Source organism: Nicotiana sylvestris, chromosome 1, assembly GCF_000393655.2.
Source record: "Nicotiana sylvestris chromosome 1, ASM39365v2, whole genome shotgun sequence".
Classification (NCBI taxonomy): domain Eukaryota; kingdom Viridiplantae; phylum Streptophyta; class Magnoliopsida; order Solanales; family Solanaceae; genus Nicotiana; species Nicotiana sylvestris.
The window spans coordinates 133,311,167-133,322,058 of record NC_091057.1 but is presented as its reverse complement, the minus strand read 5'-3'; the positions used below and the strand labels follow the sequence as shown (position 1 = coordinate 133,322,058).

Sequence of the window (10,892 nt, the reverse complement as noted above, 5' to 3'; positions counted from 1 at the left end):
ACTTAATTGAAAGTAAAATTTCCGTTGAGCCACCTTCTGCCCAGCCCCCCAAATTTATTTTATTTTTAAAATATTATATCATGTGCACCACAAAATTGTGGTAGAATAAATTAGTATTACCATTTTAATTTGTTATGTATCCTGAAAACGTTATTAGACTTATCCTAGGCTTGATTCAACGACAATTACTACAGTCCGACATATAGGAAATTGTAAGCTCCTTTAGGAACTTTACAATTTCATATAGGTGATAAAGAAATGAACGCAGCTATGTCCACTATGTCTATCGATAAGACCTCTGGATTAAGTGAGGGTGACTCGATAACTTTATTAAACTCTAAAATTTATATAATTTTAATACATAGCATATATAATGTATATATATATATACAAAATATATATTAAAAATGTACATTTTTCGGCTATTATTTTGAAAGTGCCTATACAGTGTCATTTTTGCCTAAAATAAAATATACTCTGATGATTCGACTTTGTATTTCAATTGAGAATTTCTCAAGAATCATCAAATAGGGAAAAAGGGTTTAAGCGGATGAATTTAAAATACAGTGGATCGAGTTCCTCCTTAACTATGGTTGGGAAGCCTTGTTAATGTTTTTTGGCTGAGGTTTCTAACGAAATGGTGCCAATGGAGGTTTAACTAATCAAGGTTTCGTAATTATGTTAACATTGCCTTTTAGCCTAGCAGTATATACATTTCTCTTGCTAAAGCAGCAACATTGTAGAAATATATACAAATGGTATATTTATTTAGCTAACTTTGAACAAACAAGCTTGTGGACTCTTCTTCATTTCGTAAGAAATGGTGATTTACTGTACAAAGTAATAGTCTTTCATCCAGAAAAGGAAAAAATAGTAGTCTTTACATGTTAATTGTATTGGGACCATAATGTTCTGCAGCTCCCAATTTTACGTGCAGACGGTTATTATTTATTTGTTTGTCTTAAGATGTTTTTAGGACATTATTAAGAAAATCGAAAGGTGCACTACCTTGTAATAAGTGAGTGAATGTCCTTTTTCTGGCACTTGTATATTCCAGTCTCATAGAGTCGTGCTAGAATAAATTTCTAACACTAGGGGATTTCCATAATTGAATGCATTGCTGCGTGCTTGCAGAATCATATACTAACGATTTTTACCTAGCTATACTATAGTAGAAACCTATTTACTACTTTTATTTAGGTTTCTTATTAATAACTATATATACTTATATTTACTTGTTTTACCCAAAACCTTAAAAAAAGAGGAAATAAAATATACCTTAAATAGTGGGAATCAGTTACATAAAATATCCCACATTTAAGATACCCCAAAATCAATACTTACCCAAAATCCCTTCATTTCCTCAATAAACCCACCATAAAATCATTCAGATTTTAATCTATTCTATTCAAATTTTACGCAGCTCCGTTTATGGTAGGAAAAAGAAGAGATGGAGATTATGGGCGAAGATTGAGGGATTTTAAGGTAGATGAATCCCAGATACCTTACTCGTAACTGAACGCGTTTGTTACGGTAGTATTAAAAACGTACGGGCTTGGAAAGTTAATATACTAATTGTATAAAAATTGTTAAAGAAAGTACGATATTTGGGGAAAACTACTAAACCTAGAAAAAATTAGTAATATAGTCTTTATTATAGTATTACTAGGAAAAATTCCCTACTACATTTTGCAGTCATCAAAATGAATTTGGATTGTGTCCAATCCAGTCTACTAATTGGGTGGAGTTGGACTGACATTTCTCTAGCCCATGTAAAACTGGGGCTTTCAACTCAACCCAAATCAGTCATCGGCTGGGCGAAGTGTAACAATAGCTACTTTTAAGTCAGTTCTTTAAAATATATACATAATTTATAATATATTTAAAAATTAGCTAATTCACCCAAACTTCAGGACTAAGTATCCTGAATTAGAAAATTTAGAACTTAGTATCCTGAATTTTTGAGTTGCTAATTTAAAATTCAAGACTCTTTCTGAACAACAAATTTAAAATTCAAGACATAAGATTCGAACTTTTAGACATAATTTTAAACTTTTAGGACAAGATATCCTGGAGTTTGAACTTTGAGGTTTAAACCCTAGGACGCCTTTAACCAAAAAAAAAACCTAGGATGTCGTGCCCTGAAGTTTAAACAAAAGCGGCTAATCTTTAAATACATTATAAACTATAGATATATTTTAAACAACTGCTTAAAAGTGATTACCTTGTGTCATTTCAACTCATCGGCCTCATGGGTTGGACTACTTGGTCCATGGATAAAACATGGAATTTTTACATTCCTATGCCACATAGGAAACCTTATTACCCTCAATGTTTAAGGTTTGACTTAATTATACTTAGTATACCAAATTACCAATTCTATACCATAGTGTATTTTAAGGGTACAATTAATGCAGCGTATATCCCTCCTTAATTCAAGGTACCGTATATCTCACCCCTCCCACGCTTCTCTCTCCCAAACCCTCACTATCACTCACGTTTTCTTTCTCTGATAGAATAGGTGGTTATTGCTTACGTCGTCAAATCTCAGCAAAGCTGCCTGGGGAAGTCTTCAGAAAAATAATTCTCAGTTGATGATTTGTTCCTATGAGGCATTTTTGTTTCTCTCTGAGAGACTAGAAGCATTCAAGAGATGAACTGACATAGATACCAATGATATGTAATTAGTAAAAAGTTCCAAATTTGTACCTGAACTATCGATTATTGCTTACTTTTACCTTTCGTTACACTTTGCCAACAAGAATGCACTTGCTCTTAAGAACCACTTTGCCCCTTTTTTTTATCAGATGCCCTCCTTATGTGCATTTTAATCAGTTTTGCCACTATAAATATGGCAGCGCATAGGTATTTTCGATATAATCTACAATTAGAATACAAATAATCTATAATTTATCTACAAAATATCTACAAATTGGGTACATTGAATTTTAATATCCCAATTCTCATTCAATTGTAGCTTAATTGGTATTTTCGACATAATTGTGTTTTTTGCAGAAAATTTTGTAGAAATTTTAGTCGTTTTGGATTTGTGAAAACAGAAAACAAAGCATCTACAATTAGAATACAAATATTCTACAATTTATCTATAAAATATCTACAAACTAGGTATATTGAATTTTAATATCCCAATTCTCATTCAATTGTAGCTTAATTGGTATTTTCGACATAATTGCATTTTTTGCAGAAGATTTTGTAGAAGTTTTAGTCGTTTTGGATTTGTGAAAACAGAAAACAAAACATCTACAATTAGAATGCAAATAATTTACAATTTATCTACAAAATATCTACAAACTGGGTACACTGAATTTTTATATCCCAATTCCCATTCAATTGTAGCATAATTGGGATTTTTGACATAATTGCGTTTTTCTAGAAGATTTGTAGAAGTTTTAGCCATTTTTTATTTGTGAAAATAGAAAATAAAGCATCTACAATCAGAATACAAATAATCTACAATTTATCTACAATTTCTGCAATATGTCTTCTTCTTCTTCTTCGAGTTTCAATATGAAATTCAGTCAAAACCAAGTCTAATCTTCACCAAAATCCCTCAAAATTGAGATATAAAGTCCAAACCATATTCTCGATTATTTTCAACAACATCCAATTCAAACAAATAATGATTTTGAAAACCTAAATTTGAACTCAAAGCTTTCAAGCTTTTTAATGGTTGTCAATGGTGGAATTGCTGCTTTCTTTTCATTTGCTTTGTATTACTGAAATTTGCAATTGAGAAATAGAGAAAATGTCGACGAACTGAGCTTTTGCAGAACTGATTTCTAAAATTTGATTCGAATTTGTTGACGATTTTGTCTTTTTTTGATTTGTGGCTTAAGGAAAAATATCGAAGAACAGAGTTTTTGCAGAAAAGAGTTTATATAATTTGATTTTAAATTAAAGATATAGGATTTGCGTTTCAAATTTGATTTGAAGGTCGCTAAATCAATTAGAAATTTTGTTCCTGATTTGTAGCGCGCCTAATTAGGAAGGAATCAGCTCCTAATAATTAGTATTTAATGAATGGTATAATAATTGTAGAAAAACTGAAAACATAGCGGATAAATATGAAACTATGCACATTTTTGGTAATAAGGTTTTATATATGGTATAGGAAGGGAAAAGTCTCATAAAACATTGAAGAAACACTAAAAGACATCAAACCTTTAAAAAGAACAAAAACAAAAAAAACAAAACAAGCAAACACATTAACGAAGTGTCCCGACATCACTTGATTGGTTAGTAGTTTTTCGAATCCTATTTCCTAATAAATTATCTCCTAATTTTCAAAGATAGTTCGATATAACCACAACGCTTTACCAGGACACTGCCATTCTCCATTAATCACACTCGGAAATCTTAAACCAGTGTTCTTGCTGGGGTAGTTCTGCATCTGCATATCATACTAATTCAACCGTAAATCAGTCTCTACAATCAATTTTCTGTTCCACATCATGCAACTTGAAGACACACTCTAATAACCCAAAGGGTGTTCTATTTCTTTTCTTTTAGCGATAAGAGAGTTGCTCCCTCCCCTATATGCCCAGACAGAAGATACAAGCTCTGGATCCCATCGCCCCTTGGATATTATCAAAAGCAACCTCATTTTAATATGCATCTGACTAAAGTGAAACATGAAAGACGCAGTGAAAAGAAATCCGAACATCCTTCTCCCAGAACCACTAGCAAAGATAAAATTGCTCAAATATATGCATGGCATCTTAATGATAGATCCGCACGTCTCACACCTAACTGACAAATATTGCACAAGATAGCAAGAAATGAAGACACAAAGTGCATCTCTGAGATGATCACATTGGACTTATATCAGAAGCTTTTTCAAGTTTCAGTTTACTTGCCGACTTCCCAATCCCAACAAACATTTTCATCTTTCGACTTCCTTGCGCCTGAATTAATTCTTGGACAAGCAAGATGTTATCAGAAGTTCCCCTTCAAGGGATAAAGCACCCTTAAGAGCGACACACACAATTTCAACATGAGTTTTATTATGCAGCAATCACGTAAGTCATAACTATATATATTCCATTACTTGGAGAAACAAGACTAAATAGGCAAACGTAATGAAGAGTTATCATACTTAGGAATGAGAATAGGATTGTGAACTCTTCATGATGTAGGAGACTTATTTGCTGTAGGAGACTTACATATATATAACACTTATTTGCTTTTGCTTTTATTTTTATTTTTTATGTAGCTTATGGAAGTGTCAAACTGAAGCAAACATGAAAAACTGGTTGCGCATAAAATGGTTCAAGAAACTACTCATGCTTTTTGTTGAGCATAATGAACATACAGAGATCAAGTTTAGCTCATGCTTTTTAAACAGCAGGTCTCAATAATTAAAAAACGGAACACAATATAGGCCCTAATGCATGAATTTTTCAATAAGGATAATTAGAGAATTCTGCTAATGTATAACCATACCCATAGCTACCCTCTGCAATTCATATAACTTCGCCCAAGAGCTACAGATGACATTTTAATGTAACAAGCAAAATAGAAAGACAGTGACCATGCTTAGAAGGATCTGAGAGCAAAATCATGAGCACAAGCGAGAACAAGACTATAATACGGCTTCACCGAGTCTCCCAATCCTTCAATTTCTTACCCTTAGGCTTCGCAATAGGAGCATTAACAGCAGCCATTTTCGCATTGTACTTGGCTCGAAGAGTGTCATTGTATGTCCACCTGCGCAAAAAGCAATTGTCAATCAATAAGTGCAAACATTAATACCAGAGTCATACATAGATAAAGCTGGACACTGAACCAGAAAGCACAAACAATACAATACATTGAAGTTTTTGAAACAGTTAAACATATTTTCCCTTTTCAACTTCGTCTACAGGAGGACATTCAACTAAGAAATATACACACACATCACCTAACTGAGATAGTGAAAAGTCAAATAAGAGTAGCCCTCCTATTAGCCAGCAAGTACCAGCATTCAATTGGCTAAGGCAAAAGAGTAGGTATGATTTCATCACAACAGAAGGAATAAGCAATCCTAGCATTAGACAAAGACTAGCAGGGCTACATGGGAAGTCTTCAATGAAAACTAGCGACTTGGTCAATGAAAAATATTAATATACCTCCTCTCAGTTCAAGTATGCCCCCGAACCAGACGTCAAATGGAGGGGACCCGGATGCTAGGTATTTTCTTTCTTCTGACCTTAGCTGATAGCTGAAATCCAGAAGTTCTAAGCTAATATGCTATAATATAGGCTCTAAAGGCATTACTCGACTGAAAAGACTACTTTTATTTACTTTGTAATGAGGTAGTAATTTTACTAATATGAAAACAATGCTTATATTTTGGGGAATTCCTTTTCCAAAATCGAACTTACAGAACAGGAAGCAAAGTTATGTGTACCATTATCTGGCTAATGTAATAATCTTCTATGTTCCTCCTGAATGATTTTAATAAGCAAATCTGTGCCCAAACTCTGAACTCCCAGTCACAACCTTCCTCTGCTATACGAGGCTTTCATTTCTTTTCCTACCCGGCGGGCAGGTATATTACCATGACAAAGCACCCTAACCATCAAATCAGAATACAAGCGCATTTTCAAAGGAGCAGAGAGAAAAGAATGCTCCTATCACTGATAATTAGGAAAAGATCAACCACTTTGTTAGCACCATGACACATAATAGGCAGTCTAAATTTTCAAGGCCCCAAAATTTTTAAATTGATCTATCTTCTGTATTTGATGGCTTCAATGCTAGAAGTACCACCCAGACAAGAAACATCTGAGTAGACAATAGAATTCTTCCTATTCATTCCCCAAAATGCACTTTTAAAAAGAATTTCTCCTTTGGAATCCTCTATCAACCACCACAATTTGTATCACACTAAACCCCGCCCTAGAATCTGATACACATAAGACAAACCTCTCTACAGCCGGAGATGCGCATCACTCTCTCTTAAGACCTTTGGCTAGTTAAAATTTAATCACTTCACTGGCCAGGGTAATACTTAAGAAATTCAACCAAGAGAATAATAGAAAGAGAAGGTCATCAATCTAGCTGGCAGGAATCCATCAGCATATAAGACAAGGCCCATGGGCTCATCTCAACCCCCCTCCCCGGTCCCCACCCAATAAAAAGAAAAAAAGAAAGAGAAAGAGAGGGAGCAGCTGTTATCAGTTGTAAGAGACACTCCAACTTGATGCATACAAGTCGTCCACTTCATAGAAGTCCAGCTAAGACTCCTGATACTAACTTCGCAGATTTAGAGCTGTTATTCTCCTAATAGTTCTGACACAACCGTGAAACATCTGAAGTATGATTAAGTATTCAATGATTATGTACTTCAATTTTCTCCTTTGCTTTGACATACACCAAATCCAATTCGAGATGCCAACAATTGAGAGATATTACCAGTTTCAAGAAAATCCAACATGCTAACAAATACAAACTGTGACATCCCTTTAACCACAAAGTAAAAGGGCAGCTAAGTTGTTCAAAGCCTGTGAAAGTTACTATTCCATTGCATTGAAACCAATAAACCAAATGCTAATGTGAAACAAACAACTGGACGTAATGAAGCATGTATTATTTAGAAATGCTAATCCTGCTGAACTATATGACATATTGATCGAAAGATGAGTAGGTAATATAGAAGGTTTATGGTACTTACGGGTTGTTCCAATCAGTTGTATCCTCATTGACAAGATGTGTCCATTTTGTCCTTCCACTACGACCAAAGTGTTTAACCTGCATGACTTTTGGTAGTATGGACTTATCCAACTTATCCTCCCCCGTTGGTGCAGAGAAATCACGATGGTATATATTATCAGCACCAGAAGTTCCAGCGGTGTCATCAGGATCTGACTGGAAGAAAGCACCCTTATGGAAGTATTTCTGCATAAACTTCCACTTCTGCTTGGGTGGTGGGGCAGGTTTCGGGTTTCTCCTCTCCCACTCCTTCCTCTCTTCTTCCGTCATGTTTCTTACCCTCTCTATTTCTTCCCTCTCCTTCCGACTAGCCTCCCTGTCGTCCCTCTCCCTCTTGATCCTAGCAATTTCTCTGGACTTCCAAGCTTCGTATTCTTCAGCCTCATTCACCTCATCATCAGTATCTACATCAGCAATATTAGCTTCCAGCTCCAAATTTTTCTGAATAATTTCTTCCTCACGTATCTTCTCAACAACTATTTGCTTTGTTTCAACTTTTCTCTCCTCTAACCTCTTCTTCACTAACTCCTCGAGAGCTCGTTCCTCAGCCTCACGCTTCTCACGCTCATCTATGGTGTCTCTCTCAGATTTTGGAACAAAAACTGGTTTCACCATTGCTATCCCTGTTGTTTCTTCTTCTGATTCTGTCTCATATTCTGACTCTTCTTCCTCCTCTTCCTCTGCCTCCTCTTCTTCTTCCTCTGGCAGAGCTTCTTCCTGTTGCCTCTGAAGATTCTTTTCCTTGATTCTCCTCCTCCTTTCGTCCAATGCATCTTCATCGTCCTCCTCAAATTCCATTCTTTCCAGTCTTCTATTTTCCTCTTCTATGGTTGAAACAATCTCTGCTTGCCGGATGCGTCGATGATCCGCTCTGATTTCCTCACGATTATCAACTCTACTCTCTGCCAGTCGACGCAGCCTTGCATCATCCTTTCTTGCAATGTCAGAACCGCCTTGGCTAGGAAAAGCTTTCTCAAGCGCTGCTTCCCTGGTCATCCTAAGATCCTCATCTTTTTCCGCTTCATCTGCCCACTCAGGAGCTTTACCAGGCCAATATCTTTTCACTTTTGTTTGGCCAATTTTACCCCTGAGCTTTTCCCTAATTGCGATAATTGTGTCACTTACACCAGCTGTTACAGACATTTTTACAACAAAAAGAAGCCCCTTGAAGAAAATGGTATGTCACGAAGTAGTGGACGATTTATCTGCTTCAAGCCTCCGGACACAATGATATAATCTCCTGATACTAAGATAAAAATGATAATAAATTAGATGAGATTACATGTGTGTGTGTGTATGCAATATCTTCTTCTGGCACTGCTACACAAAATTTAAAAAACAACCACATTACAACCAATGCATATCTGCATAACTAATCAAGGAGAGTGCCTGGCAGAACTTATACTTGTCAGGAAAAAAAATTGAGATGGGTAATAGCTTAGGGTTAAATTAACGATGAATAGACCTTACAATCATGAAAGTAAAGCTTTGGTAGGGCAGCGAAGCTGGTAAAAACATTTTTTAAAACCTTAGTTCTTCTTCTCTTGAATATAAAACCCTAGTCCTTCTTCCACAAAGGAACCCTAAAACCAAGTACGAGACAATACTAAAATCTCCAGCTCAAAACAAACTTAGATTACAGTAATTGAAGAAATTTTAAAAGAAAATACAGTCATATATATAGAAGTTATATCTCATTTATGAACAGCTCATCACTCTAGACAATAAACACACTATGCTTCAAACGAATTGCATTCATAAAGCGCAGACGTTAAGAAAAAAAAATTATCATTAAGCGAAATAGAAACTCACCGTAGACTCAAAACGGGTGATGAAAGCGCCGGAGATTCACGTTGAGAATCGGCTCGCTCGATAATGGCGGTCTTCGACCAGAGGAACACTCCGAATCGTAAAATCAAAATTTTACACCTTCTGCCCTATTTATATTTCATACCCAGGTAAATCTAACCTTAAAAAGAAATATCCAACTTAACCCTTTACAAAAAGGAAAAATATATTTGGCCACACTAATAATGACCCAAATGTCCAGAACGGGGCATTATGGTAACTTTACATGGCTTTTTGAGGGAATAATGGATAATTGTACATTTTTGTTTTCTATCTCTACCCTTTAGCATATTTTTATTTTAATTCAATTTTTTCAAACCCGTTTCAGTTGAAGGATCTGGAGAAGTATAACTCGATAGTGTTGAGACAGTTCAAGGAATGGAAAGGGTGGATGTGGTTTCCCAAAGCGTGGTGGATGCTAAGGAGTAATTGTCCGGGAATTCTACGCCAATGTTGCACACATCAAAAAGGGGACAAAGGTGACAAAAGGGAGAAACCTCAAAGTGCGATTTGATCAGCACACATTGAACACATACTTGGGATTTGATGATATCGAGCCCACACAGTACTTAGAGAAGTATGCACTTGGGGAAGCAGCTCGTCCTTGGTTAACAGAGATTCTAGCAGCTCCTGGGCCACCACCACCATGGATCACATCAGGGGTTCCTATTTAGAGGAACACTCTAAACTTTGAGGCGAAGGGGTGGAAAACCTTTGTCTGCAGCAGACTAGATCCGTGCCAGAATGAGACCTATCTTTTGATTTTGGGGCATTTCTAGTTGCTTCTATCATGGTCGGGTACCCAATCAATGTGGGTGTCGTGGTGTCGGCCAATATCTTTATGATCGCTAGGCAAGCTGACTCGTCTTACTCGTATCCCAACACTATTACAGAGTATCTCATGGATGTGGGGGGTAGAGCCGAGGGATTATGATACGAAGTTGCGGCCGAAAAAGCCTTTCTCATGGTACTCTTTGATGGATGCTAAGAACCCAAAAAGAAAGGTTCAGCCTCCTACCACTGCGGGCCAGTCTGACGAGCCATCTATGGTAGTTGCAGAGGCAGTTGATGGTCCATCCACTTCAGTCGAGCCTTCTTCCAATGCCGCAGTGATGCCTCCACTATCACCTTCAGCTCCCACTGCATTTCCTGCCACAAGTTCCACCTTGGCTTTGAAGTCGGTGCCCATACCTACTACTTCACTTTCTGTGCTGCGAGTTTCCCAGATATTGGAGAGCCTCAATAATTAGATACAGACAGTCACTACAAAGCTATTGACATATCCAGTACTGTTGAAGCAAAGTCATCCATTCATGCACCTTAGGTTTCTC

General features: G+C 36.3%; 1 protein-coding gene across 1 annotated transcript; it reads right to left on the bottom strand.

Annotated features, from left to right (window-relative positions):
- Positions 1 to 5,285: 5,285 nt before the first annotated feature.
- On the bottom strand, positions 5,286 to 9,681 carry LOC104211195 (uncharacterized). Its single transcript, XM_009760207.2, has 3 exons — positions 9,526 to 9,681; positions 7,676 to 8,959; positions 5,286 to 5,727 (listed from the first exon to the last, which is right to left on the bottom strand). The coding sequence occupies exons 2-3, from the start codon at positions 8,854 to 8,856 to the stop codon at positions 5,616 to 5,618; spliced, it is 1,293 nt and encodes a 430-aa protein (XP_009758509.1). The 5' UTR covers positions 8,857 to 8,959; positions 9,526 to 9,681; the 3' UTR covers positions 5,286 to 5,615.
- Between the last annotated feature and the right edge of the window lie 1,211 nt (positions 9,682 to 10,892).